The 22,042-nt window shown below is 44.4% G+C and overlaps 1 protein-coding gene and 1 pseudogene across 1 annotated transcript in view; both read left to right on the top strand.

Moving 5' to 3' along the window:
* The window catches only part of LOC101127591 (stonin-2), a 260,143-nt gene that overhangs the window by 168,963 nt on the left and 69,138 nt on the right, over window positions 1-22,042 (top strand). The window contains exons 11-12 of the mRNA XM_063698159.1: window positions 6,607-6,757; window positions 19,391-19,709. Of these exons, the coding sequence (XP_063554229.1) occupies window positions 6,607-6,757; window positions 19,391-19,709 (470 nt within the window). The remainder of the gene's footprint in view (window positions 1-6,606; window positions 6,758-19,390; window positions 19,710-22,042) is intronic.
* Window positions 18,957-19,893, top strand: LOC129526726 (dynein light chain 1, cytoplasmic-like; annotated as a pseudogene).

Below are 22,042 nucleotides of genomic sequence, written 5' to 3'. Positions count from 1 at the left end.
TCTTTGAAATACAGTGGAGTTCCTTTGAGGTTTTTGTCAAGGAATTTCAATGCATATCTCTTCCCCTGTTGTACTAAAGGTTTTTGAGATTAATTCCTCGTAGAACATCTAAATGGATTGGAGAGTTGGCAAGGGAAATGAAGCTCATCCCAGCACCTTCCTTAGTCACTCAGGCTTAGCACTCTGTCAAGATCTCTGCCTCATCTGCTAGCATAACATGTGGATTGCTTGTTGGAGCTTATTTCCCTGCCCCCCATGGTAAATTCTCATTTCCTGTGTACATGCACCTAGACTTTTTTGTTTTTTTACCAAGAGTTGGGAAAAATCCCTTCTATGCTATCTATATTCTGCAAACAAATTATTATTATTATTATTATTGAGACAGAGTATTATTATTATTATTATTATTATTATTATTACTGAGACAAAGTTTCACTCTTGTCGCCCAGGCTGGAGTGCAATGGCGTGATCTCGGCTCATCGCAACCTCTGCCTCCCGAATCTCCTGCCTCAGCCTCCTGAGTAGCTGGGATTACAGGCGCCCGCCACCATGCACCACTAATTTTTGTATTTTTAGTAGAGATGGGGTTTCACCATGTTGGCCAGGCTGGTCTCGAATGCCTGACCTCAGGTGATAAGCCTGCCTCAGTCTCCCAAAGCTCTGGATTACAGGCGTGAGCCACCATGCTGGACCCACAAATTATTATTAATTTTTAAAAACCTAACATCTTAATTTCATCAAATTTGTTTTCCCTCTACTGTTTTTAGGAAACTGATTATGGGTAGCATTTAGGGGTTTGGGGATAATAATACTATATATTTTTAGACGTAATGAGTGTTTTACTAGTTTTAAATAACTTCTATAGAAAACACAAGTGGGCAAATTAACTATGTAATAACCTACATAGAAAACAGTTGGGCAAATTACCTGTGGATATGCAGATTCTACTTTTGCCACCCTGGACCTGGACTTTTTATTTTTATTTTTTGTGGTCACAAATAATCTTTGTTATCAATAATGTGAAAATATTAAAAATGAATTCATTTTACCAGTACATAGTATTACTCTTAGAACATAAATTAGATATCACGTGGTATCAAGAGCTGTGCTTTCTTTTGAGTCTAGGGCCTGCTTTTTTGACTTTACAGCAAAAAGATAAGAAATGTACTCATGACATGTCAGATAAGACAATGTGAGGCACTTTGTGGGGAGACCATTAGATGATCCCCCTTGCCTGCTCTTGCAGACATAGTACTAGTTATTCCTTATCAAAAGTTTGCATTTCATTCATATTAAATATTATCTGGACAGTTTTATTTTTTCTATTTGGCTCTTCCCTTACTGTGCCTTCCTGCATTATTGGCAGGGTTCATAATCCTTGAGAACATTGTTTGATTTAAAATATTTTTTATTTGAAATGAGACTGATTTCTATTCAAATCCAGTGGCTGGGAGTAAGAGTTTATTTCCCTAGAAACTTATGTTTCTGAGAAATGGGATCCATGAAGGCAAGGACTGTATATAATTTTTTGTGTTTCCAACACCTAGCACAAAGCTTGGAATATAATAGGGTTCAGCCACCTTAAATGCTTGCCGGTAGGGCAAACATATACTCATGAAATAAAGGAAAATGAGTATGTATTCAATAAATGTTTGCTGAAAGAATACTGACCCTGAGACTCGAAGGCTACTTAACCCTTACTTATCATCAAATACTCATAATAAAGCCAGCAAGCATGCTTTTATTTCCTGAAGGACTTAAATAATTTTGCTTTCCTTTTACTCCTGCCTCCAGAGTCAAGTAATAAAACCTGTCAGCACTTAGGCACTTAATATGCTGCTGAATTTGAACTACAATGTACCTCATTCACATTGAAAAACATTTTTGTGCCCCAAAGCATAGTAGCATAGATGCTGTCCATAGTCACGGTGATTGATTGCTTTGTTCCTGCAAGTCAAACAGATCCATGAGCCTGAGCCTTGCCCATTTCAATGGTCAGTAGGAAAAGAAAGCATTTGATAGAGTGCACAACCAGTCTTCATGCAGTAGGTCTTTGTTCTTCCAGCACTAACCGCTGACTGTTACTGTGCATTTATTTTGTCACCACAGTAAGATGGAGGCCTGAGATAGTAAGGTCAAAATTTGTGAGATAAAGTCATGATTTCAGAGGTGATATATATTTCACCATAAGTTTAGTGGTGGGAAAACAGAATGAGCTGAAGTTTTTTCTTAAAAGCCTTGGGAATATTAAATTGGTTTAAGTAGGAAGCACTACCATCCAGCCTGCTTATAGAAATGCTCCCAGTTGGAGTGGTAACTTTAACTCTTCTAAAAATGAGGATTATATGTTAATTCCAGCATATCTAGACCTTAGTCAGGGATGTCCAATCTTTTGGCTTCCCTGGGCCACATAGGAAGAAGAATTGTCTTGGGTCACACATAAAATACACTAACAACAGCTGATGAGCTTTAAAAACATGGCCAAAAAATAGCATTTTCTTTTTTGTTGTTTTTTTTTTTTTTTGAGATGGAGTCTCAGTCTGTCACCCAGGCTAGAGTGCAGTGGCATGACATCGGCTCACTGCAACCTCCGCCTCCCGGGTTCAAGTGATTCTCCTGCCTCAACCTCCCGAGTAGCTGGGACTACAGGCATGCGCCACCACGCCTGACTAATTTTTGTATTTTTAGTAGAGATGGGATTTCATTATGTTGGCCAGCTGGTCTTGAACTTCTGAGCTCAGGTGATCCACCCGCCTTAGCCTCCCAGAGTGCTAGGATAACAGGCATGAGCCGCCGCGCCTGGCCAAAATAGCATAATGTTTTAAGAAAGTTTACGAATTTGTCTTGGGCCACATTCAAAACCATCATGGGCCAAGGGTTGGACAAGCTAGCCTTAGGTCATGTCCAGAATGCAGTTTAACAGGAATTTCAAACAAAACTAACAAAAAATTAAATCCACAAAAAAATATCATTTGGTAAATGCACTGTCTCACACACTTTACTACCAAGTCCCATTCAAACCATGACGACCCTTTACATAAAATTAGGGCATTCTCACCAAGTTTCTAAAGATGATTTCTAAACATTACCAAGGTCTAAGTGCTAATTCCCCACAAACCACCATTTCTTATCTTGTTTAAATGAGACTGGCTTTAGATATCATGACTCATATTTATGTGTTTAAGGCATTAAACGTGAAGGAGATGTATAAGGCAACCACAAATGTAGAAAACAAATGTATGTATTAGTAATATTCTCCCATGTATTAACTAGAACAAGAATGTGAGATTTTTACATTTCTTCTAGTGTGCCTTAGCAAATCTGCTGGAAAGAGTCTAGTTGTTTTGAGAATTGAAAAAAAAATGTGTCTCTCAGTTTGTCAATTCTAAGCCTGTAAAGGCAGAAACTATCCACAGTAATGAGTTTGGTAGTGCCTGGAGAGAGGCAAATGATCATTGGATGTAACAAAAGCTACAAGCGAACAGACTAAAAAAAGAATTTCAATATGAAAAAGTAAAATCTAGAGAGATGACAAATCAGCATTGGGTACCAAGCCTCAAAATACTTGAACTAGAAGCCATCTCTTAAAGTTAAAAGTAAGAAGCTCTAGGAAAAATAAAGATTGCATAGTAAAAAGGGATAGATGGCAGGATTAATTCAACTCAACAAATATTTATCAAATGTTTACTCTGGTCAGGTGCTGTGTTAGCAGGCAGCTTCCCTAAAGGGAGGAAAGGCTAGACACGAGGACATTGAGGATTGTTTATTTAAAGTCACTCATAGGCATGCCATAATGGATTTATTAAGGGGAAATTGGGGTTTCTGTGAATCTTTACAGGACATAGCCATGGAGACAATCACTATGTTAAGTAAGTTGCTGTTTTCCCAATTGGGCTTCAGTTTCCTGAGACAAAAAAGTTAGGAAGTTGGATTAATTGTTTTTTCAAGTCCTTTCTAGCTCTAAAGTTATGGGTTATTTTACAAAATATCCATTGGTGCCACCTTTCAGTGACTCTTCCTATGTTTATAAGAACCAAGAAATTTAAATTTTGAAGATTGGAAAAATCAGCTGGTCCATCTTTTTCCTTTTCACATCTCTTTTTTTTTTTTTTTCTTATCATTTCCCCAGACAACAGAAACAGACAACCTTCCAAATCCTCTATATTGCAGTTGCCTTCCACACACAGATTTAAAAAGAGGATCAAAGAGGGTGGTGAAGATCAGGTGGAATGCTTCTTTGGAAGTTCCACTGGCATCATCTATCAGAACAATGGTGTGAGCGTGAAGAGGCACAGACAGGTCTCCAAAATAGATGTTAGGATTTGGGTGCTACCTGACACAGAAGTAGGTCTAACCCTCCAAGTACTGGGGATGCTAGGATAATCAATGAGGTGTATATATATATATATGTCATTTTGTATAAAATATTGTGAAAATTGAAGGAGGACACTCAGTAAACATCCTGGGACTATTTGTAAGTTATGGCAAAACCAGATGAGAGAAAAGGGACAGTCCCCTTTGCATCCTCATTGTCTCTTAGTAACATCAAATTGCAGTTAAAAAAAATTTTAAACTATGTACAGGCTACAAAATAGCATCTCTTTCATGGTATGTTTGAGTGTGTAATTTTAGTTTCTTTTCTGGTTGTACTTGTGGTAGTCAGATGTGTTGGATTGATTCCAACTGGACAGAGTAAGGAATTCCAGCATCCTCTTCCTGCTTGCTCGTGTTCCCCCACAGATCAAACCCTCAATTCTAGTTGGGGATGCTGTCTAGCCCCACACCGTGACTGAAGCCTTAAGCACTGTTGCGCCTCCATGTGCTTTGGATCAGCAACCCCAGTGGTATTCTACCAGAGCATTCTGGGAAAGCAGATGTATAGTCAGGTCCCAACAGCAAACTGTTGGGTGTGAGAGTCCTAAAGTATAGGGGCGAGGGAAGAGAAGGATATGAACTCCTCTGACCTTAAGCCAGCATTCATTTAACTTTTACGTCTACTTAACAAGAGAACCTGGAGAAAACTACCATATTCAAGAGATTAATCAAAATCAGTGTTTTAGCCAGGCGGTGACAGAGAAGCACCATTCCTCACCCTCCATTCTTGTAATGTCTGTAATAAATTTCAGTGCGTCAGGATGGATGAACCCAAGATCCAGTGAATGATTCAGCTGTTCCAAGCCTTACATTTTCCATCATTCATCATCCGTTCTCATTCAGTGTAACCTCTTGCACTATTGTGGTTAATTTTATGTAAAACCAGTTTATGTTTTTTTTTTTTAATATGTGCCTATGTAATAAAGTCTACACACTGGCTATCTCTGTAGAGGTGAGGTTTTGTTTTTAGTTGTTCTACTGATTATATCCTTTTCTGAGCTATAAAATGAATTATTAATAAAAAATTCTGAACAAAATATCACTATGCCAAATTTAATGAAGTCAGACATATGAAGAGTAATGCTTATTAATATAAGGCCTATCACCCAGCTTGTATGGTTAGTGATCATAAGCTGACAAATTAACAAGTGACCTGTTTAATTATCCTAGTTAAATTTGTCATAGATATAATTTAGTCAATTCAAGATAGGTTGGCTGGACCCAGTGGCTCATGCCTGTAATCCCAGCACTTTGGGAGGCTGAAGTGGGTGGATCACGAGGTCAAGAGATCGAGATAATCCTGGCCAATGTGGTGAAACCCCATCTCTACTAAAAATGCAAGATTAGCCGGGTGTGGTGGTGCATACCTGTAATCCCAGCTACTCAGGAGGTTGAGGCAGGAGAATCGCTTGAACCCGGGAGGCGGAGGTTGCAGTGAGCCGATGTCGTGCCCACAGCGTACCTGTGGTGTTTGGTGAGAGTTGGAAGAAACACCTCAATGGAGAGTTCGGAAAACTATTCTATAAAACGAACGGGATTTGTTGCAGAAGAAAGAAAACATTACACTGTTTATCCTCCCCAACACCAAGTCTTCACCTGGACCCAGATGTGTGACATAGGAGGTGTGGAGGTTGTCATCCTGGGACAGGATCCATATCACAGACCCTATCAAGTTCACGAAGCTGCTTTAGTGTCCAAAGACCTGTGCGATCTCTGCCTAGTTTGGAAAACATGTATGAAGAGCTGCCTACAGACAGATGGTTTTGATCATCCTGGCCATGGAGATTTATCTGGGTGGGCCAAACAAGGTGTTCTATTCACCGTCTTCGCTGTGCAGATCCATCAAGCCAGTTCTCCTGAGAGAGGCTGGGAGCATTTGCCAGTGCAGTTGTGTCCTGGCTAAATCCGAACTGAATGGCCTTGTCTTCTTGCTCTGGGCTGTTAGAAGGAGGGCAGTGCCACTGATAGGAGGTGGCAGTGTGTACTGCAGGTGGCTCATCTCTTCTGGTTGTTGGTGTATAGAGAGTTCTTTGGATGTAGACACTTATTCCAAGACCAATGAGCTGCTGCAGAAGTCCAGCCAGAAGCTCACAGACTAGAAGGAGCTGTGATCCTCAACTGAGGGGTGGTCTGTCTCCATTGGTGGTTTTTGAGAAGCTGCTGTTAAAGTATTTGTCATTTATGAAGTCGAATTGAAAATTTCTGAATTAATTCTTAAGTACTTTGTGTAAGGGGGCAAAGCTTTCATTAAAACAGCCACGAAGCAGGCTGCCCAGGAATGGCAGCTTTATCCAGCCAGATACAGCAAAGGCTACTCCGTGACCAAATGTCTTTCTCTGCAACATGGCTTCAGCCCAAAATATGCAAACTTCTCAGAAGACAGGTGAGGTCAAATATTCACTTGGCTCTCTTCACCACCTTTATTTTTATGTTTAAGGGGGGAGATTGCACTTTTTGGTACAGCCCTAGTATTGTACCTCCTGCTACTAGGTTTTGCCTGGTTAGACTTCCAGTTACAAGGTGTTCAGGTGTTTTTGCTTAGAAAGGAACCCTTTTCAATGCCGGGCGTGGTGGCGCATGCCTGTAATCCCAGCACTTTGAGAGGCCGAGGCAGGCAGATCACGAGGTCAGGAGATCGAGATCATCCTGGCTAATACGGTGAAAACCCGTCTCTACTAAAAAAAAAAAAAAAAACAAAACATTAGCCCGTCGTGGTGGTGGGCGCCTGTAGTCCCACCTACTCGGGAGGCTGAGGCAGGAGAATGGCGTGAACCTGAGAGGCAGAGCTTGCAGTGAGCCAAGATTGTGCCACTGCACTCCAGCCTGGGGGACAGAGAGAGACTCCGTCTCAAAAAAAAAAAAAAAAAAAGAAAGAACCCTTTTCCCAGGCTGGCTGGCATTCCAGTCCCAGCCAGGCACACTGCCCCCTTGATCATTTAAGGAGCCCTCAGGCCCCTCCATAAAGGAAGCATGAGGATGTTCTGCTGGTTTCCAGAAATCTAGCCCAGAAATCAGGGCTCAATTTCCTGATTGTAGGGGAGGTGAAGTTTCCTAAGAAATAGTCCGTGGTATGAGCCTTAACAGATAGACAGGGGCTGAGAAAAGTGACCTGGGTCTTGTTATTCTTCGGTTGTTTTATGGAATAAGCAGTGGAATTTGAACAAGGAAGAAGAGAAAAGGCATTTTTCTTAAATGCGGGGGTGAGCTTCTCCTAGATCTTGAGTTGGGGTTTTTAAGGCAGCACGAACTGCCAAATGCTGTTTTTTTGTGGACTGCAATTACTTTGCGATATTTTTTCGGCAAGACTGAAAAGTTTTAGGTTTTTTAAAAAATACTTATGCAAATATGTATATATTTTCGCAATTCGTTTTCTATCTTATTTTATTTTTTTTTGAGACAGAGTCTCTTTCTGTTGCCCAGGCTGGAGTGCAGTAGCGCGATCTCGGCTCACTGCAACCTCTGCCTCCCGGGTTCAAGCGATTCTCCTGCCTCAGCCTCCCAAGTAGCTGGGATTACAGGTGTGCACTACAATGCCCGGCTAATTTTTGTGTTTTTAGTAGAGACAGGGTTTCACCATGTTGGCCAGGCTGGTCTCGAACTCCTGACCTCAGGTGATCCACCCACCTCGGCCTCCCAGAATGCTGGGATTACAGGCGTGAGCCACTGCCCCTGGCCTCCAATTCGTTTTTTAGGAGACAGTCTTTATTGTTCCTGCACCTCCATCCTTGATCTTGTTACTGATGCTGTTTTGCTGTTAGCTGGGTTAGAGTTAATCCTGTGCTAGTTTGGTAATAAAAGACTGTTGAAGTTTTTTTTTTTTAAACTGAATATCAGACATTATTCTTTCTTCTACTTCTAAAAATTTTTTCAAGACAGAGTCTCGCTCTATCACCCAGGATGCAGTGAAGTGGCATGATCACAGCTCACTTCGGCCTTGACCTCCTGGGCTCAAGTAACCCTGCCACCTCAGGCTCCCAAGTAGACGGGACTACAGGTGACACCTGGCTAATTTTAACTTTTATTATGGTAGAGATGGGGATCTTACTATGTGGCCCAGGCTGGTCTCAAACTCCTGGGCTCAAGCAGTCCTCCCACCTTGGCCTCCCAAAGTACTGGGACTACAGACGCAAGCCACCATGCCCAGCCCCATTCCTCCTCCTAAAGTTCATTGACCATACCTTAGGAGAAAATCCCTTTCAAACATCTTTCTCCTTTGGCCCTAGCCTGAGTAAATGGGCTGACTCCTCAAGTTCCAGACCATTGTCTCTTTAACTGCCAGAGGAAAACTGAAAACTCTTCTGAAAATCTCATCTTTAATGGGGATTAAATTCTAAAGTCAACACTATTGAAAATAATATAAATTGCCCATAAAGTAGACTAATGGAGTCTTCCTTAATGAAAGTTGCTCTATTTTTTAGTACGTTCTCACAAGGCTATAAAGAACTACCTGAGGTCAGGCACAGTGGCTCATGCCTATAATCCCAGTACTTTGGGAGGCGGGGGTGGGCAGATTGCTTGAGGCCAGGAGTTCAAGACCAGCCTGGCCAACCCATGTCTACTAAAAATATAAAAACTAGCTGGGTGTGGTGGCACGTGCCTGTAATCCCAGCTACTCAGGAGGCTGAGGCACAAGAATCACTTGAACCCAGGAGGCAGAGATTGCAGTGAGCCAAGACCATGCCACTGCACTCCAGCCTGGGTGAGAGTGAGACTCCGTCTCAAAAAACAGAACCACCTGAGACTGGGTAGTTTATAAAGAAAAAAGGTTTAATTGACTCACAGTTCAGCAGACTGTATGGAAGCATGGCTGGGAGGCCTCAGGAAATGTACAATCTTACAATCATGGATGGCAGAAGGCAAAGAGGAAGCAAGCCTGTCTTAGCATGGTAGAGCAGGAGAGAGCACTAAGCAGGAAGTGCTACACACTTTTAAACAAGCAGATCTTGTGAGACCTCACTCATTATCATGAGAATAGCAAGGGGAAAATCCCCCTGCCATAATCCAATCACCTCCCACCAGACCCCTCCTCCAACACTCAAGATTATAATTCAACATGAGATTTGAATGGGGACACAAGAGCCAAACCTTATTGTTCTATGGCCCTCAATTAATTTTTCAGTTTCTTCCTTGATATTGACAGAGTGATCACCAAGTAAATCCCAGCCACCTGAACGATGTGTTCAGTTCTTGGTTAGTGTGGGGAAGTGAGTAAAATGAGTCACACAATTATTCTGAGTTTTACCAATGTGAATTGACTGTTTCTGACTTGACATCATCCTTCACAGACCCACTGAGTGGAATGGCAGACAGAATAACTTGATGGGAGGTAAAATGAGTCTCCATTATACGCCACCTTTATTAGGCAAAGTAATTTTTAGTTCATTCTATCTTATCCTGTCATGGACCCATTGAAGAATTTTTACAGACAGAAGAGAAATCTGCCTTAAATCTCCAAAAAAGAGCTAACAAAAACTCACAATTTTCTTAGCAGTCTCAAAAGTTACAAAATTTTCAGAAAGCATTAAGGTCCAAATACCTATAGTTTCCTGCCCTGCCACAGTCTAGGTCAATGGACAGGAACAGGATACAATCTATTCTCCACCTATAGAGAGCAAACCCAATGGGTCACAACCTTCTCTTCCCTCTTTTCCTCCCCGTTCCTTTACCCTCTCTCTTGTCTCTTCTCTTCTTCACTAACAGGCATGAAGTCCTGAGAGCCTAGACTAACCTGGTGGCAGCGGCAGAGAAAGGGACATATCTTAGAGATCTGAAACAGTCCCCAATTCTATCTGCCCAGGTCGATTGCTTTTTGCCCACATTCCTATTGCATATCTCATTGGTTGCCTTTAATACTTGTGTGCTGCTTTTTAATGTTTTGTATTTATTAGATTTGTCCTCCTGATTAAAAAAGCAATAGTTAATTAAGAGAATTGGCTTTCTCCGTGTGTGGCAAAGTACACCAAAAATAAAATGAATCAGCAAACACAAATCAATGTGCAATTAAAAATGACTGAAATTTAATTTTGCATTCTAATAAAACTTTCTTGTAATCACTTGAAGTCAATCCCCTGCTTCCATTACTGGGGATCTGCAGTCTGGAAAGTCTTCTCCCTGCTGTTGCTTTTCTTTCTCTTTGCAGCTCCAAGATTAGTGCTGTCAGGAGTGCTGCAAGCATGTTACCTTCTAATTTGCTGGCAGTAAAAAATCTATCCCCTTTTACTCAGTACACTTCTGTGAGGAGAAATAGGAAAAACACCAAAGTACTTTTCCCCATTCTTACTCGGTTCCTCAATGCAACAGTTCTGACACCAACTCTAGAAATAGAAAAAAACAACACAAGACATATTTTTCTTGTTCTCTTCTCTCACACAGTCACTCAGCACTTCTGGCACCAGGTGTGTGGGAGTTTTTCGCCAGAAATCAAGCAATTCTGCAGTGGATTCTGCAACAGATTCTCCAGTGGACAGCAGCCAGGTGTCCTCCAGTTCACGATCCACCTGGAGTGAACAGGCAATTCTGACACTATCTACCTGGAGATAGCATCAGATCTCACGGGTTGAGGGGCTTAGTCCCCAACATTGCCCTCCACTTCAGATGCCATGGATTGTGGCCTGTACTTGTTTCTGACTAACTGGTTATAAATGGTGGTTTTTAGTACTTCTTGCTGGGTTTCAGTTAATTTCCTAGAGCAGCTCACAGAACCCAGAAAAACACTGCTTTCTCATGTTTTATAAAGAATATTACAAAGGATACAGATAAATAACCAGATGGAAGAGATGTATGGGGCAAAGTGTGGGAGAAGGAGGGCAGAGCGTCCATGCCCCTACAGAAACCTCCATATGTTCAGCTACCTAGAAGCTCTCTGACTCCAGTCCTTTTAGGTTTTTATGGGAGTTTCATCATGCAGGCATGATTGATTAAATCGTTGGCCTTTGGTGATCAACTCAACCTTCAGCCCCTCTTCCCTCCCTCTGAGATCGGGGTATGAGGCTGAGAGTCTCAACCCTCTAATCCTGCCTCAGTCTTTCCAGTAACCAGACCCCACCTTGAAGCTATCTAGGGGCCCCCAGCCACCAGTCGTATCATTAGCACCTAAAAGATACCCTTATCAGTCCATAGATTCTAAGGGTTTTAGAAGCTGTACGTCAGGAAACAGGAAGAAGGCCCAATATTTATTTTACAATATCACAACTTCTAATAAGGGAATGACAACTGCAATGAAAAAGAAAGGTTCCGCGCAAAGGAAGAATGCAAGCACTTAGCGACCAGACTGAATGGTGGAACAAAGGAAAAAGAATCAATGATTTAGAAATGTGGAACCTGGTCATGTTTATCCTATAAGTAGCCTATCAAAAACCCTAATGTTTTTCTTAAAAAGTTGCTATTTTGCTACCAAAATACCAAATAAAAAGTTCTATACCAATATATCCTTTCTTAAGATTTTTAAATTATGAACTTGATGAGTACCCAAGACGTCAGTCTGCTGCTCAGTTTAGGAAAAGCTAACAAGAAAGTCTATGATCTGTCAATAAAAACATTAAAAAAATTAAAAGCTGCATAACCAAAGAAAAATAAGAGCAAAACCCCAAGACACCCCACAAAGGTGAACACTTACTACTTCTTCTTTTATTTTTTTGAGATGGAGTCTCATTCTGCCACCCAGGCTGCAGTGCAGTGGCGTGATCTCGGCTCACTGCAACTCCCGCCTCCTGGGTTCAAGTGATTCTCCTTCCTCAGCCTCCCAAGTAGCTGGGACTACAAGCCCACGCCGCCATGCCCAGCTAATTTTTGTATTTTTATTAGAGACAGGGTTTCACCATGTTGGCCAGGATGGTCTCAATCTCTTGACCTTGTGATCTGCCCGACCTGGCCTCCCAAAATGCTGGGATTACAGGCGTGAGCCACCACGCTCGGCCAACGCTTACTTCTAAGTGAATGAAAGGACCTCATTTCTACTCAAGGTCCTTGACCCTTTTCCACAAATATTCAAGTAATGGGATTTCTACTTTCAGGTAGACGATGCATCCATTGAGGAATGTTCTCTGTGGCAAGGCAGCATGGTCAAATGGGGGATCGAATTTTGAAGGCAATGTTTTTCTCATCTCTACAACCCAGAATTGAGTTCGGAAAAGCTAACAAGAAAGTCTATGACTTGTCAATAAAAACATTTTTAAAAAATTGAAAGCTGCATAACCAAAGAAAAGAGCAAAACCCCAGGACACGCCACAAAGGTGAAGACTTACTTCTAAATGAATGAAAGGACCTCATTTCTACTCAAGATCCTTGACCCCTTTCCAAAAATATTCAAGTAATGGGATTTCTACTTGCAGGCAGACAGTGCTTCCATTGGGGAATGTTCTCTGAGGCAAGGCAACATGGTCAAATAGGGATGGAATTTTGAAGGCAATGCTTTTCTCATCTCTGCAACCCAGAATTGAGTTATCTGTGCTCTGAGACCTTTTCTTTATAAACCATTTAATGCTTCAATGATGGCAAAGCTAATTCAGCTTCCCAACAGTGTTAACTCTGGAATCCCACCTCAGGGATTTTGTATCCTCTAGATCTTGGCAGTAAATTTTTGGAAGTACTTGTTTCTGGTTAGAAGTATTTTTAATGTGCCCTGATGGATATGGAGACAGTATCTCCAAAAGTTGACCTTCGGAACAATAAGCATCATCCTCATCATCACAGTAACTTGTTGTAGTGGGCCAAGATCATGCCACTGCACTCCAGCCTGGGTGACAGAGCAAGACAGAGCAAGAGCCTTCCTTTTAACTAGTCTCTCCTCTTAACACATTTTATTTCTTCTAATTAAACATAAGGCACAAAATACATACATTCCACTACAAAACCTCTTATCAAATAAATTTTACATATTTAACATTTAGCCTGTGAGTTCCTTTGCTAGCTCAATGTGCTTTCCTCTACATTACTCAACAGTGACAGCAGCAATGGCCAGCACTCTGCTTTGTGTTTTATGTGCATTACTTCATTTAATCCTTGTAATAACCCTACAAAGGAGGGTTACTAAACATTTTATACCTGCAAATATCCTCATTTTGCAGGTATATAAAAAAACAAAACAAAACTGAAGCACAGAAGGTCAGTTAATTTGCCCAACAGTCATAAAGATAATGGTGGAACTTACTGTCTTTATCTCTGCTTCTAATCTTTGTTTAAGCTCTCATCTCTGGTTTTCTGCCACCTACAGGAAGGTTGTGAGTGAGTCCATTCCATTTCAGGTGACAGTTATAACTAGTGTCTTCGGAGCACTCTGTCATCTTTAGGAATAATTGCAGAGCAATATAGTAGTAATTCAATAAATGTCTCTAAGCCCCCCATGAGGTTGAAAGAGCATAGAGATAAATGAGATATGGTCCCAACCCTCTAGAAGCACCCATTCAGAAGACAGTTTTGATAGCAAATCTACCGTCAGAGCCAAGAGCAACACACTTGACCTCTTTGTTTGAGTTACAAAAGGGCACCCCACTTTCTGGCTGACAAAGCTCCACACCAGAACATAGAGAATACTGCAGGTAGATCAAGAGCTGGATTTTACCGGGCCAAGTGGCTCATGCCTGTAATCTCAGCACTTTGGGAGGCCAAGGTTAACAGATTGCTTGAGCCTAGGAGTTTGAGACTAGCCTAAGCAACATAATGAAACCCCATCTCTACAAAACATACAAAAATTAGCCGGGCATGGTGGCACATGCCTGTAGTCCTAGCTACTCAGGAGGCTGAGGTGGGAGTATCCCTTGAGCCTGGGAAGTGGAGGCTGTAGTGGGCCGAGATCATGCCACTGCACTCCAGCCTGGGTGACAGAGCAAGAACCTGTCTCAAAAAAAAAAAAAAAAAAAAAAAAAAGAAAAGCTGGATTTCATCTCTGCCTTTATAAGACAGTCCTTTTATGCAGTGTGAAAACTACACAACAGTATGTGGTATCTTCAGTTCTATAGTTGGTACCCAAATTATGAGCTTGTGGAGATCTATTCTTTAAAGACATGCATGAAAATATTAGATGCATAGAATTTATGGAGACATGAATCCATATGTTAGAAAATATGGGGCAGTGATGGAATGTTCTACTATTTCATTTTAATCCCAGTATCAATAAAGGGTAAGAAAACAGATAAGCCTGTGGGAAACAATAAAGTATTTGAGAGGGAAAAAAGAGGAGCAACAAACGGAAAACCAAAACCAGTGAAGAGGGAATGACTGAAGGCCCTATGGAGAATGAGCACATCCTTAATCTTGAAACTTTAGGAAAATGTAATATGTCTATTGTAAGCAAGTACATACAGAAATGTTCCTAGGAATGACTTTGGGAGGCTGGGCCACATTTGCGTATTCCAGCAATGACTATTTCACCTTTGCTTATAAGGCTGCATTTGTCATGAGACCACAGTATTCTTGACCACTCTATAATATTACCCTCATCAACAAAAACAAAAATCGTTTAGGGTATTCTTTTTTTTTGAGACGGAGTCTCGCTCTGTCACCCAGGCTGGAGTGCAGTGGCGCGATCTCAGCTCACTGCAATCTCCGCCTCCTGGGTTCAAGCGATTCTCCTGCCTCAGCCTCCCAGGTAGCTGGGACTACAGGCACGTGCCACCACGCTTGGCTAATTTTTAGTAGAGACGGGGTTTCACTATGTTGGCCAGGCTGGTCTCGAACTCCTGACATTGTGATCTGCCCACCTCGGCCTCCCAAAGTGCTGCATTTACAGGCGTGAGGCATGGCGCCCGGCCTAGGGAATTCTTAAGATTAGCAAAATAACGAGTCTAACTACTAAGCGGTACACATTAAAACTTGAAAATATTGTCTTTCTTGCCCTCAAAATGAATTACATTTAAGAAGATAATGTAGGCTGGGCGTGGTGGCTCATGCCTGTAATCCCAGAATTTTGGGAGACCGAGGCAGGCGGCTCACTTGAAGTCAGGAGTTCAAGACCAGCCTGGCCAACATGGCAAAACCCCATCTCTACTAAAAATACAAAAATTAGCCAGGCGTAGTGGCGGGCGCCTGTAATCCCAGCTACTCAGGTGGTTGAGGCAGGGAGAATTGCTTGAACCTGGGAGGCGGAGGTTGCGGTGAGCCGAGATCGCACCAGTGCACTCCGCCTGAGCAACAGAGCGAAACTCCATCTCAAAAAAAAAAAAAAAAAAAGAGAAGAAGATAATGTATAATGCAAGGTGTAGATAACAAGTGCTAAATAAATGGTGCTAAAATTATGGATTTTGGAAATGCAGGGAGAAATCAAATTACCTCTTAGAACCAGGGGAAAGACTGAGAGAAAGGCTGTGCTTTCAGCTAGCTCTTAAAGGAAAGGGTACCACTTCAAAAGGCAGAGCAAGGCAGGGTGAAGGAAGGAAGTACATTCCAAGTAGAGAGAACACTATGATGTAAGTAAAGGAGGCAGAATTAAGTGTAAGTGGTGGATTTAGAGAAAATCAGTATATCTGTTTGACAAGGATAGTAGAAATAATAAAAGTGCCTAACTATGGCAGACTGTGTTCTCCCAAAATGAATGCAATGAACAGCAATATTTTCAGTTTCACATGTTATTTCTTCTATCCGCCATCAAATGGTGGGGTCTCTTTCCCATCTCTTTAATCTGGGTTATGACTGGTTTATGTCTGTTTCAACTGAGAAAGTATAGTGGAAGTGATGCTATGAGACTTCCAAGTCTAGGTCATAAAGGATATAGCTTCTGCCTGGCTCTCTCTTAGGACATTCACCTTTGGAACTCAGCCACCATGTGTAAGGGAGCCCAGGCCACAAGGAGAGGCTACATGTAGGTGTTCCAGTTGACAGTCCCAGTGAAAGTCTCAGCCAACAGCCAGAATCAACCAAAACACGTAAGTACATGAACCTGCAGATGATTCGGCCCTCAGACTCAATGTCTTCCAGCTGAGGCACCAGATACCAAAGAACCGAGACAAGCCATTCCCTCTGTGCCCTATCCAAATTGCCAATCCACATAATCTGTGAGCTTAATAACTGGTTGTTTCAGGCCAATAATTTTGGGGGTAATTTGTGATATAACCATAATAACTGGAACACTAATATCAATTGGGTAATGACCATATGCCATGTTCTATGTTTGATGCCTTATATTTTATATCAGTTAGCTATTTCTGTGTAACAAACCACCCCAAATCTCAGTAGCTTACAAAACAGTTATTTCTCTACTATAGCTCACACATCCGTGAGTCTATTAGAGGTTGGCTGACCTAGGCTGGGCTCACTCTGGTGTCTAAGTGTTGGCAGGCAGCTCTGCTCCAGGCCACGTGTGGCTGGGGCATCTAAGCTAGGACAGATCTGCTTTATGTGTCTCTCATCCTCCTCTAGGAACCAGCAGGCTTGCCTGAATATGTCACTTTCATGGGGAAGAATGACAGTGGAAACACATAAAGCTTTTGAGGCCTACGCTTAAAAATGGCACACTATCTGGCCAGGTGTGGTGGCTCACACCTGTAATCTCAGCACTTTGGGAAGCTGAGGCAGGTGGATCACCAGAGGACTGGAGTTTGAGACCAGCTGACCGACATGGTGAAACCCCATCTCTACTAAAAATACAAAAAATTAGCCAGGCATGGTGGCACATGCCTGAATCCCAGCTACTTGGGAGGCTTAGGTAGGAGAATTGCTTGAACCCGGGAGGCGGAGGTTGCAATGAGTTGAGATTGTGCCACTGCACTCCAGTCTGGGCAAAAAGAGCAAAACTCCATCTCAAAAAAAAAAAGGCGCACTATCACTTCTCCCACATTCTATTGGCCAAATCAAGTTACATGGCCAGACCCAGATTAAAGAGGTAGGAAAACATACACCACCTATTTAGTGTACTATGAAGTCACAAGGAAAGACTATGCACTTTGGGAGGGGTAAAGAATTGGAGCCAGGGCCGAGTGTGGTGGCTCACGCTTGTAATCCCAGCACTTTGGGAGGCCGAGGCAGGTGGATCACCTGAGGTCAGGAGTTCAAGACCAGCCTGGCCAACATGGTGAAACCCCATCTCTACTAAAAAAATACAAAAAGTTAGCCGAGCATGGTGGCAGACACCTGTAATCCCATCTACTCGGGAGGCTGAGGTAGGAGAATCACTTGAACCCGGGAAGCAGAAGTTGCAGTGAGCTGAGATTGCGCCACTGCACTCCAGCCTGGGCAACAAGGCGAGACTCCATCTCAAAAAAAAAAAAAAAAAAAAAAGAATTGGAGCCAGGAGTAATGTCAGCAAGATGGCTGACTAGAGACACCTGCTGCTTGTCCCGCCCAACAAGAAAGGCCCAAGGCAATGAATAAACAGCTCACTTTGACTGGAGTGTCGAAGGGAGAGCACTGGAGTACAGTGGGGGAGTGGGATGAATCTGTGGTGATAGAAGTCCGAAGAGCAGCATGGAGGCACCCGGCCTGTACAGCGCCATCTGCTTTTCCCAAATCGGATTGGCCTGAAGACAGGAGGGACTTCCTGTTGTGGAGAAAAGGTAAGCAGATCCCCATCAGCCTTCATTATCTTGACAAACACCTATAGTCCTTTCTACAGGAGAACCCCACAGTTCTCACAAGCCCTGAGCCCCATTTGGAGAGCTGCCTGGAATTCATGCAGCTGCACTGCCTTGGATTAGGAGTGTAAGGTGTGCACTCCCCACCCCCACCCACTCCCTGTGAGCGAAGCTGCTGCAGCATAGCCCCATCTTGACAGCAGAGCCACCTGTGGAGTGCACCCTCCTCCCAGGGTCAGCAGCCACCCCAGCACTGGGGCTCCATTTTCATTATGCCAAGCCCACAAGGGTAGCTGGATGCCACAGCCCTAGCTGTGCAGAGCGTGGGCCCAGGATCAGCTGTAACTCTGGTCCTGCAAAGCAGGGAAACCAATTCCCACCACCATACATCCAGCTAGAGAAAGAGTCTGCCAGTTTCGCCCAGGGCAAACTGTCCATGAGCTAGCCAAACCAGTGTGTGTCCTCCCACATATGGGAGCTGAGATGCCCCAGGCCAGCAGAGTTGCTACACTAGAACTAGCCCTGCAGCACCCCTGCCCCCAACAGTCATGCTCCTGACCTGCCCAATGGGCCTGTATCTCCGATAAGAGCTTAAGAAAGAGTCCTGTAGGTCACTACTGGTGGCATGCCTCCAGGGCAGCCAAGCAGCCAAGAGCCCATATCCCGGACTTAAAAAGCAGTCCCGAAGGCTGCCCCTTGTGGGTGTGCCCCTGAGCCAGCTGAGCAGCCATGCACTTGAATCCCAGACCTGAGAAACAGCCCTGTGGGCTGCCCCTGACAGTCATCCCCCAGGACAACTGACCAGCTGTGTGTCCGTGTCCTAGATTGAGAAACAGCCCTGCAGGCTGCCTGTAGTAGACACAACCACAAGCTGACTAAGCAGTCTTGTGCTCCTTGCCCAGGCCTATGAAATAATCTCATGGGCCACCACCCACAGAAATGCCCCTAGGCCATTTGAGCAGCAATGCAGATATGTCATAGGCCTGAGAAATAGCCCTGTGCCCAACCCAGGCAGCAGAGCAGTTATGCACCGATGCACTGGATCTGAGAAATAATCTGCGGGCCACCCCCAGCAGACGTGCCCCTGGGCCAGCCAAGCAGACTTGTGCCCACATCCTGGGTGTGAAAAGCAGCCCCATGGGCCACCAATGGCAGACATGTCCGCAGGCCAATCAAACAGTTGTGTACCAGCATCCTGAGCCAGAGGAACAGCCCCCTGGACCATCCTCAGCAGATGTGCACTCACACCAGCCAAGAAGCCATATGATCACGTCTTGAGCCTGAGAAACCTCAGGGACCACCCCCAACAAACATGCCCCAGGCCAACTGAGAAACTGGGCAGCTGTGTCCTGGGCCTAAGAAACTCTGTGAATCACCCAGAGCAGACACACCCTAGACCAGCCAAGCAGCTTTATGCCTGCATCCTAAACCAAAGAAAGCATGTTGTGGGTCACCCCTGGCAGACACATCACCAGGCCAGCCAAGCAGCTGTGTGCCCACATTCTGGGTTGAAGAAAGTCCCACAAACCGAGATGCGCCACGGCTTCGGTAGCAACGGCAGCTCCAGCCGGGCCTGAGCTGTGCTGGCACCTCCCAGGGGACCGTGGCAGTTGGCCAGCCCCTTTCTCCATGGTAACCATGTGCGACCGAAAGGCCGTGATCAAAAATGTGGACATGTCGGAGGAGATGCAACAGAACTCAGTGGAGTGTGCTCCTCAGGCGCTGGAGAAATACAACATAGAGAAGAACATTGCGGCTCATATCAAGAAAGAATGTGACAAGAAGTACAATCCCACCTGGCATTGCATCCTGGGGAGGAACTTCAGTAGTTACGTGACACATGAAACCAAACACTCATCTACTTCTACCTGGGCCAAGTGGCCATTCTTCTGTTCAAATCTGGTTAAAAGCATGGACTGTGCCACACACCCAGTGGTCCATCCAAAAACAAGGACTGCAGCCTAAATTCCAAATACCAGAGACTGAAATTTTCAGCCTTGCTAAGGGAACTCCTCGATGTTTGAACCTTTGTTGTGTTTTTTTACAGGGCATTCTCTGTACTAGCTTGTTGTGGTTATAAAACAATTAGCACAATAGCCTACATCTGTATTTATTTTCTATTCCATACTTTTGCCCCACGTTGTTTTCTCTCAAAATCCATTCCTTTAAAAAATAAATCTGTTGCAGATGTGAAAAGAAAAAAAAAAGTCCCACAAACCATTCCTGGCAGGCACACCCCAAGGCCAACTGAGCAACCATGTGTGCATGCCCCCAGCCAGAGTAACAACCCTGTGACCTAAACCACAGTGAGCCAAACCCCAAGTTGGCTGACCCACTGCGTGCATACACACACACACACACCAGGCCTGAGAAACAGTCTGGGAAGCCCAACTCCAGCAAAGCCACATCATTATCACAAATTCTCCCAGCCTAGACCACTGAGAAACACACAAATGCCACTAGTATGGATTACAACTGAAGAGACTAAATGGAGAGTACACTACTGTACATACCTAGAATCAAGGTCAATGCACCCCACTGAACTGACACCCAAAGGTTTATTTGTACAAATAAGTGTTTCCCTATGAAGCCTTCTTCATAAAACTGGAAAACACAACTTTTCCACCAGATGTGTAGAAATCAATGTATGAACACATCAACCATGAAAAGGGGAAAGAAACATGTCACCTTCAAGGAAAACAATACTTCTCTAGTAACAGACTCTAATAAAAAAATATGAAATGACAGAAAAAGAATTCAAAATAATAATCTTAAACTCAATAAGATGCAAGAGAATACAGATAGACTATTTAATGAAATCACAAAAATCAGTTTATTATTTGAATGAGAAATTCAACAAAAAGATAGACATCATAAAAAGAAGCAAACAGTCTCTCCCTCCCCCTCCCCCTCCCCCTCCCCTTCCCCCTCCCCCTCCCTCTCTCTCTCTGCACGGTCTCCCTCTGATGCCCAGCTGAGGCTGGACTGTGCTGCCGCCATCTCGGCTCACTGCAACCTCCCTGCCTGATTCTCCTGCCTCAGCCTGCCGAGTGCCTGGGATTGCAGGTGCATGCCGCCACGCCTGACTGGTTTTTGCATTTTTTGGTGGAGATGGGGTTTCGCCGTGTTCGCCGGGCTGGTCTCCAGCTCCTGACCGCGAGTGATCTGCCAGCCTCGGCCTCCCGAGGTGCTGGGATTGCAGACGGAGTCTCGCTCACTCAGTGCTCAATGTTGCCCAGGCTGGAGTGCAGTGGCATGATCTCAGCTCGCTGCAACCTCCACCTCCCAGCTGCCTGCCTTGGCCTCCCAAAGTGCCAGATTGCAGCCTCTGCCCAGCCGCCACCCCATCTAGGAAGTGAGGAGCGTCTCTGCCCGGCCGCCCATCGTCTGGGATGTGAGGAGCCCCTCTGCCCGGCCGCCCAGTCCGGGAAGTGAGGAGCGCCTCTTCCCGGCCGTCATCCCATCTAGGAAGTGAGGAGCGTCTCTGCCCGGCCGCCCATCGTCTGGGATGTGGGGAGTGCCTCTGCCCTACCACCCCGTCTGGGAGGTGAAGAGCGTCTCTGACCGGCCGCCCCATCTGAGAAGTGAGGAGCCCCTCCGCCCGGCAGCCGCCCCGTCTGGGAAGTGAGGAGTGTCTCCGCCCGGCAGCTGCCCCATCTGGGAGGTGGGGGGCAGCCCCGCCCGGCCAGCCGCCCCGTCCGGGAGGTGGGGGGCAGCCCCCACCTGGCCGCCACCCCATCTGGGAGGTGGGGGGCGCCTCTGCCCGGCCGTACCGTCTGGGAAGTGAGGAGCCCCTCTGCCTGGCCGCCACCCTGTCTGGGAGGTGTACCCAACAGCTCATTGAGAACGAGCCATGATGACGATGGCAGTTTTGTCGAATAGAAAAGGGGGAAATGTGGGGAAAAGAAAGAGAGATCAGATTGTTACTGTGTCTGTGTAGAAAGAAGTAGACATGGGAGACTCCATTTTGTTCTGTACTAAGAAAAATTCTTCTGCCTTGCGATGCTGTTAATCTATAACCTTACCCCCAACCCTGTGCTCTCTGAAACATGTGCTGTGTCCACTCAGGGTTAAATGGATTAAGGGCGGTGCAAGATGTGCTTTGTTAAACAGATGCTTGAAGGCAGCATGCTCATTAAGAGTCATCACCACTCCCTAATCTCAAG

This window comes from Gorilla gorilla, chromosome 15, assembly GCF_029281585.2.
Source record: "Gorilla gorilla gorilla isolate KB3781 chromosome 15, NHGRI_mGorGor1-v2.1_pri, whole genome shotgun sequence".
NCBI lineage: Eukaryota > Metazoa > Chordata > Mammalia > Primates > Hominidae > Gorilla > Gorilla gorilla.
This window is presented reverse-complemented; position numbering and strand designations above follow the sequence as displayed.